Source organism: Ammospiza caudacuta, chromosome 36, assembly GCF_027887145.1.
Source record: "Ammospiza caudacuta isolate bAmmCau1 chromosome 36, bAmmCau1.pri, whole genome shotgun sequence".
Classification (NCBI taxonomy): domain Eukaryota; kingdom Metazoa; phylum Chordata; class Aves; order Passeriformes; family Passerellidae; genus Ammospiza; species Ammospiza caudacuta.
Window position 1 is genome coordinate 1,232,530 of NC_080628.1, and position 27,256 is coordinate 1,259,785.

Here is a 27,256-nt window from a genome sequence, read left to right on the forward strand (position 1 = left end):
CCAAAACCGACCCTAAAACTGACCCATAACTGACCCCAAATGTCCCCAAATGTCCCAAACTGTCCCCAAATGTCCAAAACTGAACTCAAATGTCCCCAAATGTCCCCAAACTGACCCCAAACGTCCAAAACTGAACTCAAATGTCCCCAAATGTCCCCAAACTGGCCCCAAATGTCCCAAACTGACCCCAAATGTCCCAAACTGACCCCGAACGTCCCCGAACGCAGAGATCATCGAGAAGGTGCAGCGGCCGCCCCCCCTGTGCCGCCCCGCGGTCTCGGCCGACCAGGCCCCGCTGGAGTGCATCCACCTGATGAAGGAGTGCTGGAGCGAGCAGCCCGAGAAGAGACCCACCATCGACCAGGTGTTCGACCAGGTGAGGCCTCCTGAGATACACCTGAGATACACCTGGGGCAGGTGGGACCAGTATGGGACCGGTATGGGACAGGTATGGGGCAATGGAAGCTCTATGGAGCCAGTGTGGGCTGGAGTGAGCAGCCCGAGAAGAGACCCACCATGGACCAGGTGTCCGACCAGGTGAGGCCACCTGAGATACACCTGGGACAGGTGGGACACACCTGGGACATGTACGGGACACTGGGACCAGTATGGGACTGGTATGGGGCACTGGAAGCTCTATGGAACCAGACTGGGCTGGAGCGAGCAGCCCGAGAAGAGACCCACCATGGACCAGGTGTTCGACCAGGTGAGGCCACCTGAGATACACCTGAGATACACCTGGGGCAGGTGGGACCAGTATGGGACCGGTATGGGACAGGTATGGGGCAATGGAAGCTCTATGGAACCAGTGTGGGCTGGAGTGAGCAGCCCGAGAAGAGACCCACCATGGACCACGTGTCCGACCAGGTGAGGGACCTGGACAGGTGAGACCCATATGGGTTTCTGTGGGGTTCCACTGAGTTCCATGAGGTTCCATGGGGTTCCATTGGGTCTCCATGCGGTCTCCATGTGGTTCCATGTGGTTCCATGGTGTCTCCATGTGGTTCTGTGGGGTTCCATGGAGTTTCCATGGGGTCTCCATGTGGTTCCATGAGGTTCTACGGTGTCTCCATTAGGTTCCTTAGTGTTCTATGAAATTCTGTGGGGTTCTATGGGGTCTTCATGAGGTTTTATGGGGTCTCCATGGGATTCCATGGGGTTCAATGAGGTTCCATGGTGTCTCCACGGGGTTTTATGGAATTCCATGGAATTCTGTGAGGTTTCCATGAGGTTCTATGGGGTCTCCATGAGGTTTTATGGGATTTCCATGGGATTCCATGGGGTTCTATGGGATCTCCATGGGATTCCAAGGGGTTCCATGAGGTTCCATGGGGTCTCCACGGATCTCCATGGTTTCTCCACGGGGTTTCTCCCCGCAGTTCAAGGGCATAAAGAAGGGGCGCAAGACCAACATCATTGACCCCATGGGGTTCCATGGAGTTCCATGATGTTCTATGGGGTTTTATGGGGTTTCCATGGATCTCCATGGGGTTCCATGGTGTCTCCACGGGGTTTTATGGAATTCCATGGAATTCTATGGGGTCTCCATGGGGTTTTATGGGGTCTCCATGGGATTCCATGGGGTTCCATGAGGTTCCATGGTGCCTCCACGGGGTTTTATCGAATTCCATGGTGTCTCCATGGGGTCTCCATGGGATTCCATGGGGTTCCATGAGGTTCCATGGTGCCTCCACGGGGTTTTATGGAATTCCATGGTGTCTCCATGGGGTCTCCACGGATCTCCACGGTTTCTCCACGGGGTTTCTCCCCGCAGTTCAAGGGCATCAACAAGGGCCGCAAGACCAACATCATCGACTCGATGCTGCGCATGCTGGAGCAGTACAGCAGCAACCTGGAGGACCTGATCCGCGAGAGGACCGAGGAGCTGGAGATCGAGAAGCAGAAGACCGACAAGCTCCTGACCCAGATGCTGCCGCCGTGGGTCACCATGGGGGGCTGGGGGTGGTCCATGGGGGTGGTGGGCGTCATCCCGTGGGTCCCACCTGGAGGTTTGGGGTGGAGGGAGCTTCTGATGGGCAGGAGATGGCCAGAGGGGCCACCTGGAGAAGGTTGGGGTCAGTCTTGAGACCTATGGGGCAGGAGAGGACAATGGGGCAGGAGAGGACAATGGGGTGGTCACCTGGAGAAGGTTGAGGTCAACCTTGACCCATTGACCCCACAGTGAGCTATGGGGCAGCAGAAGGTCCAGGTGGTCACTGTGGACAGATTATGGCCAACCTTGACCCCTTGACCAAGGTGACCACTCAACCCTGACCCCTTGACCAAGGCGGTCACTCAACCCTGATCCCACCAGCCCTATGTGGCGGGAGAAGGTCAAGGCGGTCACCGAGGACAGGCTGTGGTCAACCTTGACCAACTGACCCCTCCAGAGCTACGGTCACCAGAATGTCAAAGTGACCCTTGTGGTCAACCTTGACCCTTGGAGACCCATCCAGACCTAGGAGTCACCAGATGGTCAAACAGCATCTTGGAGATCCTTGTGGTCAACCTTGACCAACTGACCCCTCCAGAGCTATGGGTCAGTGACTCTTGGAGACCCCTGTGGTCGACCTTGACCCCTCCAGAGCTATGGGTCACCAGATGGCCAAAGTGACCCTTGGAGACCCTTGTGGTCAACCTTGACCAACTGACCTCTCCAGACCTAGGGGTCAAAGTGACCCTTGGAGACCCCTGTGGTCAACCTTGACCCCTCCAGAGCTATGGGTCACCAGATGGCCAAAGTGACCCTTGGAGACCCCTGTGGTCAGTTTTGACCAACTGACCCCTCCAGAGCTATGGGCCAAAGTGACCCTTGGAGACCCCTGTGGTCAGCCTTGACCAACTGCCCCCCATGGGTCACCAGATGGTCAAAGACCACCTTGGACACCCCTGTGGTCAGCCTTGACCAACTGCCCCCCATGGGTCACCAGAAGCTCCCAGCGGCCACACCGTCCACTCCTTGCCCACGGAGCCGCCGTGGCCGGAGCGGCTGACCCCCGGGTGACCCCGCTGACCCCCGGGTGACCCCCGGACAGGTCGGTGGCCGAGGCGCTGAAGATGGGGACGCCGGTGGAGCCCGAGTACTTCGAGGAGGTGACGCTCTACTTCAGCGACATCGTGGGCTTCACCACCATCTCGGCCATGAGCGAGCCCATCGAGGTGGTGGACCTGCTCAACGACCTCTACACGCTCTTCGACGCCATCATCGGCTCCCACGACGTCTACAAGGTGACCACGGATGGTCATGGTGGTCATGGGTGGTCACTCGGTCATGGGGTCATGGGTGGCCACCTCAGTGTGGGGTTGGGCTCAATGGTGGTGGCTACAAGGTGACCATGACAATGGTCATGGTGGTCACTTGGTCATGGGTGGTCACCATCACAGTGGTCACTCGGTCGTGGGGTCATGGGTGGTCACCTCAGGGATCAATGGTGGTGGCTACAGGGTGACCATGGCAATGGTGGCCACGGTCATGGTGGTCACTCAGTCATGAGGCCATGAGTGGTCACCTCAGGATGGTCACTTGGTCATGGGTGGCCACCTCAGGGTGGGGTTGGGCTCAATGGTGGTGGCTACAAGGTGACCATAGCAATGGTCATGGTGGTCACTCGGTCATGGGTGGTCACCTCTGGGTGGTCACTCGGTCATGGGTGGTCATCTCAGGATGGGGGTTGGGCTCAGTGGTGGTGGCTACAAGGTGACCATGGTCAAGGTGGCCCCATGGACCCATAGAGGTGACCCCATGGCCATGGTCAAGGTGACCCCATGGACCTCTAGAGGTGACCTCATGGCCACGACCAAGGTGACCTCATGGACCTCTAGAGGTGACCTCATGGCCATGGCCAACATGACCTCATGGCCATGGTCAAGGTGACCTCATGACCATGACCAAGGTGACCCTATGGCCACATCCAAGGTGACCCCATGACCATGTCCAGGGTGACCTCATGGCCATGGTCAAGGTGGCCCCATAGAGCTGCTCAAGGTGACCTCATGGCCATGGCCAAGGTGACCCCATGGGCCTCTAGAGGTGACCCCATGGCCATGGCCAAGGTGACCCCATGGGCCTCTAGAGGTGACCCCATGGCCATGGTCAGGGTGGCCCCATGGCCATATCCAAGGTGACCTCATGGCCATGGCCAAGGTGACTCCATGGACCCATAGAGGTGACCCCATGGCCATGTCCAGGGTGACCCCATGGACCCATAGAGGTGACCCCATGGCCATGTCCAGGGTGACCCCATGGCCATGGTCAAGGTGGCCCCATAGAGCTGCTCAAGGTGACCTCATGGCCATGTCCAAGGTGACCCCATGGGCCTCTAGAGGTGACCCCATGGCCATGTCCAGGGTGATCCCATGGACCCATAGAGGTGACCCCATGGCCATGGTCAGGGTGGCCCCATAGAGCTGCTCAAGGTGGCCCCACGACCATGTCCAAGGTGACCCCATGGGCCTCTAGAGGTGACCCCATGGCCATGGTCAGGGTGGCCCCATAGAGCTGCTCAAGGTGGCCCCATGGCCATGGCCAAGGTGGCCCCATGGACCCATAGAGGTGACCCCATGGCCATGTCCAGGGTGACCTCATGGCCATGGTCAGGGTGACCCCATAGAGCTGCTCAAGGTGACCTCATGACCACGGTCAAGGTGACCCCATGGCCACGACCAAGGTGTCCCCACGTCCATCCAAGCCCTGCCCTTCCATTGGCCACCACCACCAGCCACGCCCCCTCCCATCGCCCCGCCCACCCCAGATGTTCAGCTCCCCGCACCACGACCTCTCCGGCGCGGTGGGCGTGTCCCGGTGGGCGTGCCCACCCCTGACCACGCCCTCCCGGCCAGGTGGAGACCATCGGCGACGCCTACATGGTGGCCTCGGGGCTGCCCAAGCGCAACGGGAACCGGCACGCCGGCGAGATCGCCAACATGTCCCTGGACATCCTCAGCTCCGTGGGCACCTTCAAGATGCGCCACATGCCCGAGGTGCCCGTGCGCATCCGCATCGGGCTGCACTCGGGTACGGACACGCCCCCCGCGCCCCATTGGTCCGCCCGGACACGCCCCCCCAACCACGCCCTGACACGCCCCAATGTGTTGGTCAAGGGTTGGGTGGCGGCCAATGGGTCGTGGTGGGTGGGGCTTGGTGGTTGTGAGGTGCCTGGCAACGCCCACCTCACGGCTGTTCATTGGCCACACCCCTTCTTGGCCACGCCCAACTCGGCCAACGCTTAATGGCCACGCCCCTGTGTTGGTCAAGGGTTGGCCAATGGTCAATGGGTCGTGGTGGGTGGGGCTTGGTGGTTGTGAGGTGCCTGGCCACGCCCACCTCATGGCTGTTCATTGGCCACACCCCTTGGCCACGCCCCTGTGTTGCTCAAGGGTTGGCCAATGGTCAATGGGTCGTGGTGGGTGGGGCTTGGGGGTTGTGAGGTGCCTGGCCACGCCCACCTCATGGCTGTTCATTGGTCACCCCCTTACAGGCCACGCCCTCCTCATGTCTGTTCATTGGCCACACCCCTTCTTGGCCACGCCCCATGTGTTGGTCAAGGTTTGGGTGGCGGCCAATGGTCAATGGGTCATGTTGGGTGTGGCCACGCCTTTGGCCACTCCCACTGGTGACCCCCTTAGAGGCCACACCCACCTCATGACTGTTCATTGGTCACACACTTTCTTGGGCACGCCCAACTTGGCCAACTGTCAATGGCCACGCCCTTGTGTTGGTCAAGGGTTGGCCAATGGTCAATGAGTCATGTTGGATGTGGCCACACCTTTGGCGATGCCCATTGGTCACCCCCTTACAGGCCACGCCCACTTTGTGCTTGCAGAGTGGCCACACCCAACTTGACCACGCCCGACTTGGCCAACACGGTCGTGATCCATTGGATCCATTTGGGCCACTCCCCTTCTGGGCCACGCCCTAAAGACCACGCCCATCTATGACCGCACCCAACTTGGCCACGCCCCATTGGCCACACCCAACTCCTTGGCCAACCCTCGACGCTCATCGCCTGTTGACCCAACCCCTACCATGACCCCTCCTCCTTGTGACCACGCCCCTTTGTGTCCACGCCCCCCTGTGACCACGCCCCCTTGTGACCACGCCCCCAGGGCCGTGCGTGGCGGGCGTGGTCGGGCTGACGATGCCGCGGTACTGCCTGTTCGGGGACACGGTGAACACGGCGTCGCGCATGGAGTCCACCGGCCTGCGTGAGTGTGACACCGATGGGGACGGGGGGACACTGACGGGGACATGGGGACAGACACACGGACATGGGGACAGACACACGGATGTGGACATGGACACACAGACAGGGACATGGGGACATAGGGGACACGGCGAACACGGCGTCGCGCATGGAGTCCACCGGCCTGCGTGAGTGTGACACCGATGGGGACACTGACGGGGACATGGGGACATGGACGGACACACGGACATGGACACGGACATGGGGACATGGACACAGGGACATGGGGACACGGGGACAGACACACGGACGTGGACATGGACATGGGGACAGGGACATGGGGACACAGCGATGGGGACACGGGGAACACGGCGTCGCGCATGGAGTCCACCGGCCTGCGTGAGTGTGACACCGATGGGGACACTGACGGGGACATGGGGACATGGACGGACACGGACACGGGGACAGACACACGGACATGGACATGGACACACGGACAGGGACATGGGGACACAGCGATGGGGACACGGGGAACACGGCGTCGTGCATGGAGTCCACCGGCCTGCGTGAGTGTGACACCGATGGGGACAGGGGGACACTGATGGGGACATGGGGACATGGACGGACACGGACATGGACACGGACATGGGGACAGACACACGGACATGGACACGGACACGGGGACAGGGATGGGGACACAGCGATGGGGACACGGGGAGGGACACGGGGACAGGGACAGGGGACACTGGGAGGGCACAGGGGACAGGGACATGGTTGGGGACATGGACAGGGGACACCAGGAGGGGACAGGGACAGGGGACAGGGGACAGAGACACATCCATCAGCGGCTTTGAAAATTTGGCGCTTTTGGGGGATTTTTTTCTTTGGTTTTTTGGGGTTTTTTTGGGGGGGGGGCTTTGGGGATTTTTTGTGCACTTTGGTTTTTTTTTTGGGGGGGGGGTTGGATTTTTCTGAGGGGTTTTGGGATTTTTTGGGATTTTTTGGGGGGGGTGGGATTTTTCTGGAGGTTTTTGGTTTTTTTTGGTTTTTTTTTTTTTTGTTTGTTTGTTTGGTTTTTTTGGGTTATTTTGGGGTTTTTTGGGGTTCCTAAACCCCCTTTTCCCCCCAGCCTATCGCATCCACGTGAACCAGCGCACTGGGGTCGGGGTCAGTTATGGGGTTTTTGGGGTGGGGTTTTTTTTGTTATTTTTGGCGTTTTTTTGTTGTTGTTATTTTGGGGTTATTTTGGGGTTTTTTGGGGTTCCTTTTCCCCCAGCCTATCGCATCCACGTGAACCAGCGCACGGTCGCCATCCTGCTCTCGCTGCAGGAGGGGTTCAAGGTCGACATCCGCGGCAAGACCGAGCTCAAGGTGAGCCCCAAAACGGCCCCAAAAACGCAAATAAAGCCCCAAAATGGCCCAAAACTGACTGAAACTGCCCAAAACTGACTGAAACCCCAAACCTGCCCAAAAAACTCCAAAAACAAAATCCTAAAACAACCCAAAATGGCCCCCAAACCACCCCAAAAACGCCTGGAAAGCCCCAAACAGAACCCAAAACCTGAAAAACCCCAAATACACCCCCAAAAAACGCCAAACCAGCCCAAAATTGCATGAAAAACCCCAAATAGAACACAAAACTGCCTGAAAAAACCCAAAAGAGCCAAAAACTGACTGAGACCCCAAATACAGCCCCAAAACACCCCCAAAAAATCCGAAAACAACCCAAAATGGCCCAAAAAAACCGCAAACCAGTCCAAAACTGCCCAGAAAACCCCAAATAGACCCCAAAATGGCCACAAAACACCCCAAAAACGCCTGGAAAGCCCCAAACAGAGCCCAAAACCTGGAAAACCTCAAATACAGCCCAAAAAACCCCAAAGACACCCCAAAATTGCATGAAAACCCCCCAAATACAGCCCAAACCAGCCCCTAAACCGCGTGAAAAATCCCAAACAACCCAAACCCGCCCCAAAACACCCCAAAAAATCCTAAAACAACCCAAAATGGCCCAAAAAACCCGAATACAGCCCAAAATTGACCCGTAACTGACTGACCCCATAACTGACCCAAACCTGACCCATAACTGACCCCATAACTGACCCATAAGTGACCCATAACTGACCCCATAACTGACCCATAACTGACCCATAACTGACTCCATAACTGACCCATAACTGACCCATAACTGACCCAAACCTGACCCATAACTGACCCCATAACTGACCCATAAGTGACCCATAACTGACCCCATAACTGACCCATAACTGACCCCATAACTGACCTATAACTGACCCATAACTGACCCATAACTGACCCCATAACTGACCCCATAACTGACCCCATAACTGACCCATAACTGACCCCATAACTGACCTATAACTGACCCATAACTGACCCATAACTGACCCCATAACTAACCCATAACTGACCCCATAACTGACCCATAACTGACCCCATAACTAACCCATAACTGACCCATAGCTGACCCATAACTAACCCATAACTGACCCCATAACTGACCCATAACTGACCCCATAACTGACCCATAACTGACCCCATAACTAACCCATAACTGACCCATAGCTGACCCATAACTAACCCATAACTGACCCCATAACTGACCCATAACTGACTCCATAACTGACCCCATAACTGACCCCATAACTGACCCATAACTGACCCCATAACTGACCCATAACTGACCCCATAACTGACCCCATAACTGACCCCATAACTGACCCCATAACTGACCCATAACTGACCCATAACTGACCCATAACTAACCCATAACTGACCCATAACTGACCCCATAACTGACCCATAACTAACCCATAACTGACCCATAACTGACCCATAACTGACCAAAAACTGACCCATAACTGACCCATAACTGACCCATAACTGACTGACCCCATAACTGACCCCATAACTGACCCATAACTGACCCATAACTGACCAAAAACTGACCCATAACTGACCCATAACTGACCCATAACTGACTGACCCCATAACTGACCCCATAACTGACTCATAACTGACCCATAGCTGACCCCATAGCTGACCCTATAACCCCATAACTGACCTTGACCCCATAACCAACCCCATAACTGACCCTATAACCCCATAACTTGTAGGGTAAAGGAGTGGAGGACACCCATTGGCTGTGCCCCATAGCTGACCCCATAGCTGACCCCATAGCTCACCCTATAACCCCATAACTGCCCCTGCCCCTATCGATCTATAGGGTAAGGGAGTGGAGGACACCCATTGGCTGTGCCCCATAACCCACCCCATAGCTGACCCTATAACCCCATAACTGACCCCATAACTGACCCCATAACTGACCCCATAACTGACCCCATAACTGACCCTGCCCCTATCCATCTATAGGGTAAAGGAGTGGAGGACACCCATTGGCTGTGCCCCATAACCGACCCCATAACCCCATAACTGATCCTATAACCAACCCCATTGTTTATAGGGTAAAGGAGTGGAGGACACCCATTGGCTGTGCCCCATAACTGACCCCATAGCTCACCCTATAACCCCATAACTGCCCCTGCCCCTATCAATCTATAGGGTAAAGGAGTGGAGGACACCCATTGGCTGTGCCCCATAGCTGACCCCATAACTGACCCTATAACCCCATAACTGACCCCATAACCCCATAACTGACCCCATAACTGACCCCATAACTGACCCCATAACTGACCCTGCCCCTATGCATCTATAGGGTAAAGGAGTGGAGAACACCCATTGGCTGTGCCCCATAACTGACCCCATAACTGACCCTATAACCCCATAGCTCACCCTATAACCCCATAGCTGACCCTATAACCCCATAACTGACCCTGCCCCTATCCATCTATAGGGTAAGGGAGTGGAGGACACCCATTGGCTGTGCCCCATAACTGACCCCATAGCTGACCCTATAACCCCATAACCCCATAACTGACCCCATAACTGACCCCATAACTGACCCTATAACCCCATAACTGACCCCATAGCTGACCCTATAACCCCATAACTGCCCCTGCCCCTATCCATCTATAGGGTAAGGGAGTGGAGGACACCTATTGGCTCGTGGGCCGCGAGGGATTCACCAAACCCATCCCCACCCCCCCCGACCTCCTGCCGGGGTGAGTTATGGGGCCGGGTTTGGGCTCGGGGAGTTATGGGGTCGGTTATGGGGTCGGTTATGGGGTTATGGGGTCGGTTATGGGGCCGGGTTTGGGGTTATGGGGTGTGGGGTTATGGGGTGTGGGGTTATGGAGTCGGTTATGGGGCCAGGTTTGGGGTTATGGGGTGTGGGGTTATGGGGTGTGGGGTTATGGGGTTGGTTATGGGGCCAGGTTTGGGGTTATGGGGTGTGGGGTTATGGGGTGTGGGGTTATGGGGTTGGTTATGGGGCCAGGTTTGGGGTTATGGGGTGTGGGGTTATGGGGTTGGTTATGGGGTTGGTTATGGGGCTGGGTGTAGGGTTATGGGGTTGGTTATGGGGTCGGTTATGGGGCTGGGTGTAGGGTTATGGGGTTGGTTATGGGGTTGGTTATGGGGCCGGGTGTGGGGCTGGGTTTGAGGTTATGGGGCCGGGTGTGGGGCTATAGGGTCGCTTATGGGGTGTGGGGTTATGGGGAGTGGAATATCCCCCCCAAGTCCCAAAAATCCCCCCCCAAATGCCCCGAATTTCCCCCCAAATTTGCCCCAAATCCCCCTAAAATCCCCGAATTTCCCCCAAATCCCAGAAATCCCCCCCAAAATCCCCCAAATCTCCCGCCAAATCCTAAGAATCTCCCCCAAAATCGCCCGAATTTCCCCCAAAGCCTAAAAATCCCCCTCGAAAACCCCAAAATCGCCCAAATTCCCCCTGCGAATCCCAAAAATCCCCCCCCCAAAACCCCAAAATCATCCGAATTTCCCCCAAATTCCCCCAAAAACCCCAAACCGGCCGGAATTGGCCCCAAACCCGCAGTGCGAGCAACCACGGGATCAGCCTGGACGAGATCCCGGCCGAGCGGCGCCGGAAGTTGGAGAAGGCGCGGCCGGGCCAGGTGCTGAAATAGCCCCGCCCACCAGGTGAGAAGGCCACGCCCACCGCCACAAACCCCGCCCGCATTGAGCCCCACCCATTGGGTGAGCATGTACATAAACCCCGCCCCCAACAGGCCACGCCCACTGCATTAGAATAGATATAAACCCCGCCCACCAGGTGAGAAGGCCACGCCCACCAGCACAAACCCCGCCCACATTGAGCCCCACCCATTGGATGAGCATGTACATAAACCCCGCCCCCAACAGGCCACGCCCACTGCATTAGAATAGATATAAACCCCGCCCACCAGGTGAGAAGGCCACGCCCACCAGCACAAACCCCGCCCACATTGAGCCCCGCCCATTGGGTGAGCACGTACATAAACCCCGCCCCAACAGGCCACGCCCACTGCATTAGAATAGATATAAACCCCGCCCACCAGGTGAGCAGGCCACGCCCACCAGCACAAACCCCGCCCACATTGAGCCCCACCCATTGGATGAGCATGTACATAAACCCCGCCCCCAACAGGCCACGCCCACTGCATTAGAATAGATATAAACCCCGCCCACCAGGTGAGAAGGCCACGCCCACCAGCACAAACCCCGCCCACATTGAGCCCCGCCCATTGGGTGAGCACGTACATAAACCCCGCCCCAACAGGCCACGCCCACTGCATTAGAATATATATAAGCCCTGCCCACCAGGTGAGCAGGCCACGCCCACCAGCACAAACCCCGCCCACATTGAGCCCCACCCATTGGGTGAGCAAGGATATAAACCCCGCCCCCATTAGGCCACACCCATTGGGTGAGCAGGCGCAGAAACCCCGCCCCCAATAGGCCACACCCACTGCATTAGAATAAACCCCGCCCACCAGGTGAGCAGGCCACGCCCATCGTGATAAACCCCGCCCACTTTGAGCCCCGCCCATTGGATGAGCAGTGAAATAAACCCCACCCCAACAGGCCACACCCACTGGGTTGGAATACACCTAAAACCTGCCCCCAATAGGCCACACCCACTGCATTAGAATAGCCATAAACCCCGCCCACTAAGTGTGACAAGCCACGCCCACTGGAAGAAACCCTGCCCCCATTGAGCGCTTCCCATTGGGTGAGCAGGAATCTAAACCCCGCCCCAATAGGCCACACCCACTGGGTCAGAATTGAGATAAACCCTGCCCCCATTAGGCCACGCCCACAAAGAGGTAATAAATAAGCCCCACCCCCACTGGGCCACGCCCATCAGGTGAGAAAGGAAATAAGCCCAGCCTCATTAGGCCACACCCACTAAGCAAGCCCCACCCCCTGATAGGATAGAGACCATGCCCTCCCTTGGCCACGCCCCTCTCCGGGGTACACCCCAGCTCATTTGCATCTCATTATCCCCACAGCTGCAGGCGGCCTCGCCCCGCACCCGAGGGGCGGAGCCAATGCTGATTGGCCGCCGAGGGACCTCGCCCTGGTGACACCACAGGAGGCGGAGCCTGGGCAGCACAAGGGGATTTGTGGGCGGGGCCTGGACCAAAGGGGCGGGGCTTGGACCAAAAGGATACGACGTGGCTCAGGGGGAGGGGCTTGACCCTAAAGTGGGCATGGCATGAATTTGTGGGTGGGGCTTTGCCCTAAAAGGGGCGTGGCTAGGTCAGAAAGGAGGCGGGTCTTGTATTTATGGGCGTGGCTTGATCCCGGGGCGGGGCCCCAGCAGCCATAAATGGGCCGGAGCCCTCAGGGAATGTTCATCCAATCAGAGCTCAGGGCGGCCATCTTGGGCCAATGGTGGTGCAGCTCCGCCCTCAAGGGGCGGGGTCGCTGTTCCCGCTCGTTTCTCCCGGAATTTTTCCCGTTTTTTCCCCAAATTCCTGAGGCCCCGCCCCCTCCCCGAGTCCCCACCCCCTCTCCCGTAGCTCCTCCCACCTCCTCCAAATAAAGTCGATCCCAAAGATTTTGGTAGGGAAAATTCTGATTTTGGTTCAAACCGGGCCCGGCCGCCATCTTGGGAGTGGGAGGGGCCATGGCGGCCATTTTGTGGGCATGGTCGTGGCGGCCATTTTGTGGATGTGGCCGTGGCTGCCATTTGTGGGAGGGCCCATGGCAGCCATTTTGTGGGCATGGCCATGGTGGCCATTTTGTGGGAGGGGCCATGGCAACCATCTTATGCTGGAGCCATGGCAACCATTTTGTGGGAGAGGCAATGGCAGCCATTTTGTGCGTGGGGCCACGGCAGCCATTTTGTGGGCATGGTCATGGCAGCCATCTTGGGGGTGGGACCATGGCAGCCATTTTGTGGGTGGGGCCATGCCGGCCATCTTGGGGGTGGGGCTATGGCCACTATTATGTGGGTTTGGTTATGGTGGCCATTTTGTGGGTGTGGTCATGGTGGTGTCATGGCAGCCATCTTGGGGGTGGAGTCACAGCAGCCATCTTGGGGATGCGACTATGGCAGCCATCTTGTGGGTGTGGTCATGGCAGCCATCTTGGGGGTGTGGTCATAGCTTCCATTTTTGGGGGTGTGGCCATGTTGAGGGTGGAGCCAAGGCAGCCATTTTGGGGTGGGACCACGGCAGCCATTTTGGGGGTATGGCCATGGTGGCCATTTTGGGGTGGGACCATGGCAGCCATTTTGGGGGTATGGCCATGGTGGCCATCTTGGGGGCAGAGTCACAGCAGCCATCTTGGGGGTGGAGGCATTTCGGCCATTTTAGGAGTGGGACCAAACAAAGATGCGCTTACGGAGGCCATTTTGAGATGACATCATGGCAGCCATATTGGCCACACCCACCATACTGGGGCGGGGTCACACCGTCCACTTCAGGCACCTGCGGGGGAGGGGAGGGAAAGGTCAGGGGTCAGCAGGGTGTAACCCCTCCCCACTAAAAACTGGGGGATCCCAGTTTTTCCCTATTTCCGTCATTTTTTCCCTTTTTCTCCTCTTTTTCCCAATTTTCCCAATTTTTCCCAGTTTTTTACCTTTTTTCCCTGTTTGTCCCATTTTCCCTTGCATTTTTCCTATTTTCCCAGGAATTGTTCCCATTTTCTTCGGTTTTTTCCCATTTTTAAAATATTTTTTTAATTTTCCTGGGTTTTTCCCTTTTTCTACAAAGTTTTCTCTCTGACTTTCTCATTTTTACCACATTTCTACCATTTCTTCCTGTTTCCCCATTTTCCTGATTTTTTTCTCTCATTTTTACCACGTTTTTTCCCACTTTTCCACCATTTTAAAACTTTTTTTTTCCTGATTTCCAATTTTCCCAATTTCTTCCCATTCTGCCATATTTTTTCTCAATTTTTTGTTGACTTTCTCTTTTTTTTTCTGTTTTTCCCTTTTTTTTTTTTCCATTTTTGTGGTTTTGTCCCCATTTTTTGTTGGTTTTCCTATGTTCCCATTTTCCCCTCGCTTTTCCTGGGTTCTTTTCCCATTTTTCCCCCATTTTGGGGCAATTTCCCACAATTTTCTTCTGTTTTTTCCCTTTTTTTTCTTTTTCCCAGTTCTCTCCAGGCTTTTCCCCATTTTTCTTGGATTTTTTCCCATTTTTTATTGGTTTTCCCATTTTCCCCCCATCTTTCTTGCTGTTTTTCCCTATTTTTTTTTTTTGCTGTTTATTACCCATTTTTCACAAATTTTTTCCCATTTATTCACCATTTTCCTATTTTTTTGCTCTTTTTTCCATTCTCCTGGGGTATTTTCCCATTTCTTGTTGGCTTTGCCATCTTCCCAGTTTTTCCCCATTTTTCTTTTTTTTTCCTCCTTTTTTGTCCTGTATTTCCCCATTTTTGGGCCTTTTTTCTCCATTTTTTCACCGTTTTTCACCGTTTTTTCCCTGTTTTCTGACCTGGTGTCCTGGTGGGTGCCCAGGCAGCGCGTGCAGCAGTACCTGGCCCTGCAGGTGACACAGGTGTGTCCCCAAACCCATTTTTGGGCCGTTTTCCCCCATTTTTGGGCCGTTTTTCCCCATTTTTTCCCCATTTTTTCACCGTTTTTCACCCTTTTTTCCCTGTTTCCTGAGCTGGTGTCCCGGTGGGTGCCCAGGCAGCGCGTGCAGCAGTACCTGGCCCCGCAGATGACACAGGTGTGTCCCCAAACCCATTTTTGGGCCGTTTTCCCCCATTTTTGGGCCGTTTTTCTCCATTTTTTCACCGTTTTTCACCGTTTTTTCCCTGTTTTCTGACCTGGTGTCCTGGTGGGTGCCCAGGCAGCGCGTGCAGCAGTACCTGGCCCCGCAGGTGACGCAGGTGTAGCCCGAGGGGAAGCCGCAGACGGTGCAGAAATGGCGCTGGGGCAGCCGGGACGGGGCGGCCCCGGCCGAGACGTAATTGGGGCCCTCGGCTGCACTCAGGTTCTGAAGGGGTTAAAACGGAAAATTCTGACCCAACATTCCAGAATTCAGAACAAAACTCCAGCCCCAAAATCCACCTCAAAAATCCAGGTTAAAATCCAAAATTCAGCCCCAAAATCCAGCCCAAAAATCCAGAATTCAGCGCGGGGCCCTCGGCTGCACTCAGGTTCTGAAGGGGTTAAAATATAATATTCTGACCCAAAATTCCAGAATTCAGCCCCAAAATCTGCCCCCAAAATCCAGCCCCAAAATCCAGGTTGAAGTCCAAAATTCAGCCCCAAGATTCAGCCCCAAATTCAGATGAAAATCCAAAATTCAGCTCCAAAATCCAGCCCAAAAATCCAGAATTCAGTGCGGGGCCCTTGGCTGCACTCGGGTTCTGAAGGGGTTAAAATAGAAAATTCTGACCCAAAATTCCAGAATTCAGGACAAAAATCCAGCCCCCAAAATCGAGGTTGAAATCCAAAATTCTGACCCAAAATCCAGCCCAAAACCCCAGAGTTTAGACCCAATATCCAAAATCAGCTCAAAATCCAGAACTGAGACCCAAAATCAGCCCCAAATCCAGGTTAAAATCAAAAATTCACTCCCAAAATTCCAGAATTCAGCTTCAAAATCCTGAATTTAACTTGGGGCCCTCGGCTGCACTCAGGTTCTGAGGGGGTTTAAATATAAAATTCTGACCCAAAATTCCAGAATTCGGCCCCAAAATCTGTCCCAAAAATTCCAGAATTTAGACCAAAAATCCAGCCCCAAAATGCAGGTGGAAATCCAAAATTCAGCCCCAAAATCAGCCCTAAAATCCAGCTTAAAATCCAAAATTCAGCCCCAAAATCCACCTCCAAAAATCCAGATTCAAATCCAAAAATTCACTCCCAAAATCCAGTTTAAAACTCAAAAATTCAGTTCCAAAATCCAACCCCAAATTATCTGAAATTCCCTCAAACCACCCCAAAATCCCCAAAAATATTAAAAAAATCCCCTAAATCTCCCCTAAATCTCCTTTTTACTCTCCAAAATCCTCAAAAATCCCCCAAAATCACCCCCAAATTTCCCAAATTTCCTCAAATTTCTCCCAAATTCCCCAAAATTTCCCCAAATTTCCCCATCCCCACCTGCTCCTCCAGCAGGGCCTGGAAGTTTTTGCGGAAGCGCAGCTTGAAATGATCCCCTCGAGTTTTCTTCTTCTTCTTGCCTGGGAAAAAACCCAAAATTTCAGCCCAAAATTCACCCCAAAATCCAACACCAAAATTCTAGCCCCAAAATCAGCCAAAATTTGCAAAATTCAACGCCAAAATTCAACTAAAATGAAAAATTCAGCCCCAAATGCAGAACTGAGCCCCAAAATTCAGCCCCAAATGCAAAATTCAGCCCCAAATTCAGCTAAAATGCAAATTCCTGCCCCAAATCTCAGTCTGAATCCAGCCCCAAATTCAGTCCAAAATCCAGATTTGTCCCAAATCCCCTTTAAACCCCATAAAATCCCCTTTAAGCCCCCCCAAAACCCCAAATCCTGGCCCAGTTTGTCCCGGTTTGGCCCAGTTCAGCCCGGTACCGGTCTCGGTGCTGTCGCTGAAATTCGGGAGCCGTTTCCTGGCCCAGGACCCCCCAAACCACTTTAAACCCCCCCAAACCCCCCCCAAACCCCCAATCCCGGTTCCCTCTGTCCCAGTTTGTCCCAGTTTGTCCCGGTTCAGCCCAGTTTGTCCCGGTTCAGCCCAGTTTGTCCCGGTTCAGCCCGGTACCAGTCTCGGTGCTGTCGCTGAAGTTCGGGAGCCGTTTCCCGGCCCAGGACTCCCCAAACCCCCCAATCCCGGTTCCCTCTGTCCCAGATTGTCCCAGTTTGTCCCAGTTTGTCCCGGTTCAGCCCGGTTGGGCCCGGTACCGGTCTCGGTGCTGTCACTGAAGTTGGGGAGCCGTTTCCCGGCCCAGGACCCCCAAATCCCCCAATCCCAGTTCCCTCTGTCCCAGATTGTCCCAGTTTGTCCCAGTTTGTCCCGGTTTGTCCCGGTTCAGCCCGGTATCGGTCTCGGTGCTGTCGCTGAAGTTCGGGAGCCGTTTCCCAGCCCAGGACCCCCCAATCCCCTTTAAACCCCCCAAAAACCCTTTAACCCCCCCCCAATCCCCCCAATCCCGGTTCCCTCTGTCCCAGTTTGTCCCGGTTTGTCCCGGTTCAGCCCAGTTTGTCCCGGTACCGGTCTCGGTGCTGTCGCTGAAGTTCGGGAGCCGTTTCCCAGCCCAGGACCCCCCAATCCCGGTTCCCTCTGTCCCAGTTTGTCCCAGTTTGTCCCAGTTTGTCCCAGTTTGTCCCGGTTTGTCCCGGTTGGGCCCGGTACCGGTCTCGGTGCTGTCGCTGAAGTTCGGGAGCCGTTTCCCGGGCCGGGGCAGCCCCGCCTGTGGATCGTCCCCGAAGTTGTCGTTCTCCAGCGCCTCGAGCTGCCGGTGCAGGCGCCGCTGCCGCGCCGGAGCGTCCAGCACGCGCCGGGGACCCCCCTCGGGAACGCGGGCTGGGGGCGAAAGGGTTAAAATTCGGGGGATCCCCAAATCGGAGGAGTTTAACCCCCAAAAATCAGGAATATATTAAAAAAAAAAAAAAACCAAAACGGAGCGTTTAGACCAAAAAATGGGGAATTTATCCCCAAAAATTTGGGGATTTACCTCTGAAAAATGGTGAAACCCCGAACCGAGCCCGGGACACCCAAAATCGACACCGGGACCCCCGAAATCAACCCCGGGACCCCCAAAATCAACCCCTGGACCCCCAAACCGAACCCAGGACCCCCGAAATCAACCCCGGGACCCCCAAAATCAACCCCGGGACCCCCGAATCGACCCCGGGACCCCCGAAATCAACCCCGGGACCCCCGAATGGACCCCGGGACCCCCCAAAATCAACCCCGGGACCCCCAAACCGAACCCAGGACCCCCAAAATCGACCCCGGGACCCCCGAATCGACGCCGGGACCCCCGAATCGACCCCGGGACCCCCAAAAATCAACCCCGGGACTCCCCGGGACCCCCGAATCGAACCCGAGACCCCCAAAATCAACACTGGGACCTCCGAACCGACACCAGGACCCCCAAATCGAGCCCAGGACCCCCAAACCGAACCCGAGACCCCCACAGGACCCCCCCAAAATCAACCCCGGGACCCCCGAGCGGACCCTGGGAGCCCCCGGGATCCCCTCAGAATCCCTCGAACCAGCCCCGGGACGCCTCAAATCGGCACCGAGACCCCCAAAATCAACGCCGGGACCCCCAAAATCGACACCGGGACCCCCAAAATCAACACCGGGACCCCCAAAATCAACGCCGGGACCCCCAAAATCAAGCCCGGGACCCCCGCGCCCCTCCCCCCTCACCCGACGTTTTCTTCTCCCCCATCGTGAGGCGACTTCCGGTCGCCCGCCCTCCACTTCCGCCCTCTCCCCCGCCGCTTCCGCTCCCCGCCCCGCCCCGCTTCCGCCCTCACCTTCCGCCGCCATCTTGAGCGCGGCGCGGAAACCCCGCCCCCTTTTCGCCATATTTGGTGCGGCGCCGAGGAAGCCACGCCCATTTTCGCGTTCCTGGCAACGTGGCAATTCGGCTCTGGCCACGCCCCTCGGCGCTGATTGGTCGGAAGGGCGGAGGGGTAGGCGGGGATTAGGGGAGAGGGCGGAGATGCGGGCGGGGATTGGCTGAGGCCCGGGGGGAGGGCACGCCCCCTCCCGCTAAGCCACGCCCCCCACGCGCCATGGCCGCGCTCGCGCTGCCGCTGCTGCTGCTGCTGCTGCTGCTGGGGAGCCCCAAAACCGCCCAAAACTGCCCCAAAATTCCCCAAAACTGCCCCGGGAACCCCCGCGGGAACCCCCCAGGGACCCCCCAGAACTGCCCCGGAATTCCCCAAAATTGCCCCGAAATTCCGCCCGAAATTCCCCCAAATTGCCTCAAAACCTCCCAAAATTGCCCCAAAAACTCCCAAAATCGCCCCGAAATATCCCAAAATTGCCCCGAAATCTCCCCCGGGACCCCCCAAAATAGCCCCGAAATTTCCCCCGAGACTGAGCCCGAAATTCCCCAAAATTGCCCCGAAACCTCTGAAAATTGCCCTGAAAACTCCGAAATTTGCCCCAAAAATCACGAAAATTGCCCCAAAATCCCTCCCGGGATCAACTCCGGGGCTGACCCTGAAACCCTCCAAAATTGTCCCGAAAATGCTCAAAATTGTCCCGAAAACTCCCAAAATTTCCATGAAAATTCCCAAAATTGCCCCGAAAATTCTCAAAATTGCCCCAAAACCGAGCCCGGGATGGAGCCCGGGAGCTCCTCAGGGAGTGACCCCGAAAATGCCGAAATTTGTCCCAAAAATTGCCCCAAAAATGGCGAAAATTGCCCCGAAATTGAGCCCGGGATGGACCCTGAGGATGGTGAGTGGGGGAGGGGCGGGGGAGGGGGAGGGGTCAAAGGTCAGGGGGAGGGGTCAGTGGTCAGTGGGAGGGGTCAAAGGTCAGTGGAAGGAGGCAGGGGTCACTCAGAGGTCATTCAGTGTCAGCGGTCACTCAGTGGTCACTCAGTGGTCAGGGGTCACTCAGTGGTCACTCAGGGGTCACTCAGGGGTCACTCAGGGGTCACTCAGGGGTCACTCAGGGGTCACTCAGCAGTCACTCACTGGTCTGTGGTCACTCCCTGGTCACTCAGTGGTCATTGGTCAGTGGTCACTCAGTGGTCACTCATGGGTCAGGGGTCACTCAGTGGTCACTAGTGGTCAGTGGTCACTCAGTGGTCACTCAGTGGTCACTCAGTGGTCACTCATGGGTCAGGGGTCACTCAGTGGTCACTCTGTCCCAGCTCTCCTGGTTCTCATGGTGGTCACTGGGCTGGGTCAGTGGTCACTCGCTGGTCACTCAGAGGTCATTGGTCAGTGGTCACTCAGCGGTCGCTCACTGGTTATTGGTTAGTGGTCAGTGGTCACTCAGTGGTCACTGGGGTGGGTCAGTGGTCACTCATTGATTACACAGTGGTCACTCACTGGTCAGTGGTCACTCAGTGGTCACTCGGTCAGTGGTCACTCAGGGTCACTCTGTGCAGGTCTCCTGGTGGTCACTGTGGCCACAGAGGTGACCGATGGCTACTCAGTGGTCACTCAGGGTCAGTGGTCACTCAGTGGTCACTCAGGGTCAGTGGTCACTCAGTGGTCACTCGGCAGGCCTGCTGGTGGTCACCGTGGCCACAGAGGTGACCGATGGCTACTCAGTGGTCACTCATTGATTACACAGTGGTCACTCACTGGTCAGTGGTCACTCACTGGTCACTGGGGTGGGTCAGTGGTCACTCAGGGTCAGTGGTCACTCAGTGGTCACTCTGTGCAGGTCTCCTGGTGGTCACTGTGGCCACAGAGGTGACCGATGGCTACTCAGTGGTCACTGGGATGGGTCCGTGGTCACTCACAGGTTATTGGTCACTGGTCAGTGGTCACTCAGTGGTCACTCAGGGGTCACTCGGGGTCAGTGGTCACTCAGTGGTCACTCGGCAGGCCTGCTGGTGGTCACTGTGGCCACAGAGGTGACCGATGGCTATCGCCGCTTCCTGCGCTCCGCCCGCGCCTTCAACTACACCGTGAAGGTAACGGGGGCGGGGCTACGCTCGGGGGGCGGGGCTACACACGGGGGGCGGGGCTAAGGGGATGGGGCGGGGCTTCAAATACCGCATACAGGCAAGGGAAGAGGCGGGGCTAAGGGACTGTGGGCGGGGCTAAAGGGGATGGGGCTTCAACTACAGCGTACTAGGAAGGGGCGGGGCTAAGGGGGCGGGGCTTCAACTACAGCATACAGGTAAGGGGTGGGGCCACAGGAATAGGGCGGGGCCAAGGAGCTGGGGGCGGGGCTACGGGACGGGGGGCGGGGCTTCAACTGCATCATGAAGGAAACGGGTGGGTCAAGAGGGGGCGGGGCTAAAGGGATGGGGCGGGGCTAAAGGGATGGGGCGTGGCTAAGGGGGCGGGGCTCAAGAGATTGGGTCCCATATTTTCCCCATTTTTCGCCCTATTTTCCTCATTTTTTCACCGTTTTTCGCCGTTTTTTTCGCCGTTTTTTCCCAATTTCCCCAAAATCGGGGTTTTTCTCCCCAGACTTTGGGGCTGGGCCGGCACTGGCGGGCTGGGAGGGGACACAGAAGAATTCCCCCATTTTTTGCCCTATTTTCCTCATTTTTTCACCGTTTTTCGCCGTTTTTTCACTGTTTTTTCCCATTATTTCACATTTTTAAACATTTTTCCCAAAATCTCCATTTTTCCCCCCAGACTCTGGACCTGGGCACATGGGGGACACAGAAAATCTTTCCCATTTTTCCCCCTATTTTCCCCATTTTTTCCCCATTTTTCCCCCTATTTTCCCCATTTTTTCACCCTTTTTGATGGGATTTTTTCCATTTTTCACATTTTTACCAAAATCTTGGTTTTTCTCCCCAGACTTTGGGTCTGGCCTGGCGCTGGTGGGCTGGGAGAGGGCACAGAAAAATTCCCCCATTTTTCCCCATATTTTCCCCATTTTTCGCCCTATTTTCCTCATTTTTTCACCGTTTTTCGCCATTTTTTCCCGTTTTTTCCCAATTTCCCCAAAATTTGGGTTTTTCTCCCCAGACTTTGGGTCTGGCCTGGTGCTGGTGGGCTGGGAGAGGACACAGAAGAATTCCCCCATTTTTCGCTCTATTTTCCTCATTTTTCCCCGTATTTTCCCAATTTTTCGCCCTATTTTCCTCATTTTTTCACCGTTTTTCGCCGTTTTTTCGCCGTTTTTTCCCGTTTTTTCCCGTTTTTCCCAAACTTTGGGTTTTTCTCCCCAGACTTTGGGGCTGGGCCGGCACTGGCGGGCTGGGAGGGGACACAGAAGAATTCCCCCATTTTTCCCCATATTTTCCCCATTTTTCGCCCTATTTTCCTCATTTTTCCACCGTTTTTTGCCGTTTTTTCGCCGTTTTTTCCCGTTTTTTCCCGTTTTTCCCAAACTTTGGGTTTTTCTCCCCAGACTTTGGGGCTGGGACGGCACTGACGGGGTGGGAGGGGACACAGAAGAATTCCCCCATTTTTCCCCATATTTTCCCCATTTTTCGCCCTATTTTCCTCATTTTTCCACCGTTTTTTGCCGTTTTTTCACCGTTTTTTCCCGTTTTTTCCCAATTTCCCCAAAATTTGGGTTTTTCTCCCCAGACTTTGGGCCTGGGCCTGGCGCTGGTGGGCTGGGAGAGGGCACAGAAAAATTCCCCCATTTTTCCCCATATTTTCCCCATTTTTCGCCCTATTTTCCTCATTTTTTCACCGTTTTTCGCCATTTTTTCCCGTTTTTTCCCAATTTCCCCAAAATTTGGGTTTTTCTCCCCAGACTTTGGGTCTGGCCTGGCGCTGGTGGGCTGGGAGGGGACACAGAAGAATTCCCCCATTTTTTGCTCTATTTTCCTCATTTTTCCCCGTATTTTCCCAATTTTTCGCCCTATTTTCCTCATTTTTTCACCGTTTTTCGCCGTTTTTTCGCCGTTTTTTCCCGTTTTTTCCTGTTTTTCCCAAACTTTGGGTTTTTCTCCCCAGACTTTGGGGCTGGGACGGCACTGACGGGGTGGGAGGGGACACAGAAGAATTCCCCCATTTTTCCCCATATTTTCCCCATTTTTCGCCCTATTTTCCTCATTTTTCCACCGTTTTTTGCCGTTTTTTCGCCGTTTTTTCCCGTTTTTTCCCGTTTTTCCCAAACTTTGGGTTTTTCTCCCCAGACTTTGGGGCTGGGACGGCACTGACGGGGTGGGAGGGGACACAGAAGAATTCCCCCATTTTTCCCCATATTTTCCCCATTTTTCGCCCTATTTTCCCCATTTTTTCACCGTTTTTGATGGGATTTTTTCCATTTTTCACATTTTTACCAAAATCTTGGTTTTTCTCCCCAGACTTTGGGTCTGGCCTGGCGCTGGTGGGCTGGGAGAGGGGACACAGAAAAATTCCCCCCATTTTTCCCCATATTTTCCCCATTTTTCGCCCTATTTTCCCCATTTTTTCAGCGTTTTTTCCCATTTTTTTGCTGTTTTTTCCCAATTTCCCCAAAATTTGGGTTTTTCTCCCCAGACTTTGGGGCTGGGACGGCACTGACGGGGTGGGAGGGGACACAGAAGAATTCCCCATTTTTCCCCATATTTTCCCCATTTTTCGCCCTATTTTCCTCATTTTTTCACCGTTTTTCGCCGTTTTTTCACCGTTTTTTCCCGTTTTTTCCCAATTTCCCCAAAATTTGGGTTTTTCTCCCCAGACTTTGGGGCTGGGCCGGCACTGGCGGGCTGGGAGGGGACACAGAAGAATTCCCCCATTTTTCCCCATTTTTTCCCCATTTTTCGCCCTATTTTCCTCATTTTTCCACCGTTTTTCGCCGTTTTTTCGCCGTTTTTTCCCGTTTTTTCCTGTTTTTCCCAAACTTTGGGTTTTTCTCCCCAGACTTTGGGGCTGGGCCGGCGCTGGCGGGGCGGGGACATCGCGCGCAGCCCCGGGGGGGGGCAGAAGGTTCGCTGGCTGCGGGCGGCGCTGGAGCCCCTGCGGGGGAGGGGCGGCCTCGTCGTGCTCTTCGTCGACAGGTGCGGAAATTTGGGGAAAAAAATCGGAATTTTGGGAAAAAAAATCGGAATTTTGGGGAAAAAATGGGAGTTTGGGGAAAAAAATCGGAATTTTGGGGAAAAAAAATCGGAATTTTGGGGAAAAAATGGGAATTTTGGGGAAAAAATGGGAGTTTGGGGAAAAAAATCGGAATTTTGGGGAAAAAATGGGAGTTTGGGGAAAAAAATCGGAATTTTGGGGAAAAAATGGGAAATTTGGGGAAAAAATGGGAGTTTTGGGGAAAAAATGGAAATTTGGGGAAAAAATGGGAATTTTGGGGAAAAAATGGGAGTTTGGGGAAAAAATGGGAAATTTGGGGAAAAAATGGGAGTTTGGGGAAAAAAATCGGAATTTTGGGGAAAAAATGGGAGTTTTGGGGAAAAAAAATCGGAATTTTGGGGAAAAAAAAATCGGAATTTTGGGGAAAAAATGGGAGTTTGGGGAAAAAAAATCGGAATTTTGGGGAAAAAATGGGAAATTTGGGGAAAAAATGGGAGTTTTGGGGAAAAAATGGGAGTTTGGGGAAAAAAATGGGAATTTTGGGGAAAAAATGGGAGTTTGGGGAAAAAAATGGGAAATTTGGGGAAAAAATGGGAGTTTGGGGAAAAAATGGAAATTTGGGGAAAAAATGGGAGTTTGGGGAAAAAATGGGAAATTTGGGGAAAAAATGGGAGTTTGGGAAAAAAATGGGAATTTTGGGGAAAAAATGGGAATTTGGGGAAAAAAATCAGAATTTTGGGGGAAAAATGGGAAATTTGGGGAAAAAATGGGAGTTTTGGGGAAAAAATGGAAATTTGGGGAAAAAAGGGAAATTTGGGGAAAAAATGGGAGTTTGGGGAAAAAATGGGAGTTTTGGGAAAAAATGGAAATTTGGGGAAAAAATGGGAGTTTGGGGAAAAAAATGGGAATTTTGGGGAAAAAATGGGAGTTTGGGGGAAATTCGGGGGTTTCAGGGAAAAAAATGGGAATTTTGGGGTGAAAAATGGGGGATTTGGGGGAAAAAATTGGGGGTTTTGGGGGAATAAAGTGGAATTTTGGGGGGAAAAATGGGGATTTTGGGGGGAAATTTGGGGGGAAATTTGGGGAGAAAAATGGGGATTTTGGGGAAATTTGGAGGAAAATTTGGGGATTGGGGAAAAAATGGGGATTTTGGGAAAATTTGGAGGAAAATTTGGGGATTTTGGGGTGAAAAATGGGGATTTTGGGGAAATTTGGAGAAAATTTGGGGATTTTTGGGGGGCAATTTGGGGAGAAAAATGGGGATTTTGGGAAAATTGAGGAAAACTTTGGGATTTTGGGGGGAAAAAAAAAGGGGCTTTTGGCAGGAAATTTGGAGGAAAATTTGGGGATTTTGGGGGGAAAACAAAAAAGGGGATTTTGGCAGCAAATTTGGGGATTTATGGGGGGAACTTTGGGTTGAAAAATGGGATTTTGGGGAAATTTGGAGGAAAATTTGGGATTTTTTGGGGGGAAATTTGGGGGTTTGGGGAAAATTTGGGGATATTGGGGGGGAAATTTGGGGATTTGGGGAAAAATTTGGAGGAAAATTTGGAGATTTTGGGGGGGAACCAGGGATTTTGGGAAAAAACAAATTTGGAGGACAAATATGGGAAAAATGGGGATTTTTGGGGGGACAATATGGAGGAAAATTTGAAGGAAAAAATGGGGATATTTGGGGTAGCAAAATTGGGGATTTGGGAAAATTGGAAGGAAAAATTTGGGGAATTTTGGGGAAAAAAAATTCCCCAAAACTTTTTCCTCAGGAATTTTGGGGAGGTTTTGGAGGGAAAAGCAGGGATTTTGGGGAAAATGGAATTTGGGCGGAAAATGGGGAATTTTGGGGGAAAATTTGGGGATTTGGGGGAGATTTTGGAGGGGGAAAATGAGGATTTTAGGAAAAATGGAAATTTGGGGGAAATTTGGGGCTTTGGGGAGAAAATTGTGGGGATTTTGGGGACAAAAGAAATTGTGGGAAATTTGGGGATTTTGGGGGAAAAACGAGGATTTGGGAAAATTTTTATTTTTGGGGAATATTTTTAACCCTTTCCTCCCCAGGGCCGGATTTTGGGGGGTTCGGGGTCATTTTTGGGGTGATTTTTCAGGTGATTTTTTGGCCGTTTTTAAGGGGATTTTTGGGGTGATTTTGGGGGGAATTTCGAGGTGATTTTGGGACGGTTTTTGATTGATTTTGGCCATTTTTGAGGGGATTTTTTGGGGTGATTTTGGGGTGATTTTTTGGACATTTTTGGCTGATTTTTCGCTATTTTTAACCCTTCCCTCCCCAGCTACAACGTGGTGTTTGCTGACCAAGTTCAGGGCCGGATTTTTGGGGGTTTGGGGTCATTTTTGGGGTGATTTTTGGGGTTTATTTTTGGGTGATTTTTGGCCATTTTAAGGTGATTTTGGGGGTGATTTTGGGGTGAATTTTGGCCATTTTTAAGGTGATTTTTGGGGTGATTTTGGGGTGATTTTTGGCTGATTTTTGGCCATTTTAAGGTGATTTTTGGGGTGATTTTTTGGGGTGATTTTTGGGTGATTTTTGGCCATTTTTAAGGTGATTTTTGGGGTGAGTTTTGGGGGTAATTTTGGGGGTGATTTTGGAGGTGATTTCAGAGCGGTTTTTGGTGCGTTTGGGCCATTTTTTGAGGGGATTTTGGCGGTGATTTTGGGATGATTTTGGGGTGATTTTGGAGTCATTTCTGGGGGAATTTTGGCCATTTTTGAGAGGATTTTTGGGGGTGATTTTGGGGTTGATTTTTGGGGTTTTTTTGGTGATTTTGGGGGTGATTTTTGGGTTTTTTTGGGGTCATTTTTCGCCGTTTTTAACCCTTCCCTCCCCAGCTACGACGTGGTGTTTGCAGGGGGTTTTTGGGGCAGTTTTTGGTGATTTTTTGGGGTAATTTTGGACATTTCTGGGCTGATTTTTCACTATTTTTAATCCTTCCCTCCCCAGCTACAATGTGGTGTTTGCAGGAGGTTTTTGGGGGCGGTTTTTGGGGGTGATTTTTGGGGTTTTTTTGGTGATTTTGGGGTGATTTTTGGGGTTTTCTGGGCTGATTTTTTGCTGTTTTTAACCCTTCCCTCCCCAGCTACAA

General features: G+C 53.6%; 2 protein-coding genes across 2 annotated transcripts in view; one reads left to right on the forward strand and one right to left on the reverse strand.

Moving 5' to 3' along the window:
- Positions 1–13,164: 13,164 nt before the first annotated feature.
- ZNHIT1 (zinc finger HIT-type containing 1) lies at positions 13,165–18,964 on the reverse strand. The gene is made up of 5 exons (XM_058823016.1): positions 18,919–18,964; positions 17,893–18,063; positions 16,672–16,751; positions 15,390–15,559; positions 13,165–14,038 (listed from the first exon to the last, which is right to left on the reverse strand). Exons 1-5 carry the CDS (start codon positions 18,938–18,940, stop codon positions 14,017–14,019), a joined length of 465 nt encoding a protein of 154 aa, XP_058678999.1. The 5' UTR covers positions 18,941–18,964; the 3' UTR covers positions 13,165–14,016.
- Positions 18,965–21,218: 2,254 nt separating this feature from the next.
- The window catches only part of PLOD3 (procollagen-lysine,2-oxoglutarate 5-dioxygenase 3), a 35,312-nt gene continuing 29,274 nt past the window's right edge, over positions 21,219–27,256 (forward strand). The window contains exons 1-3 of the mRNA XM_058822941.1: positions 21,219–21,248; positions 24,006–24,142; positions 26,447–26,493. Coding sequence (XP_058678924.1) covers positions 21,219–21,248; positions 24,006–24,142; positions 26,447–26,493 — 214 coding nt within the window. The remainder of the gene's footprint in view (positions 21,249–24,005; positions 24,143–26,446; positions 26,494–27,256) is intronic.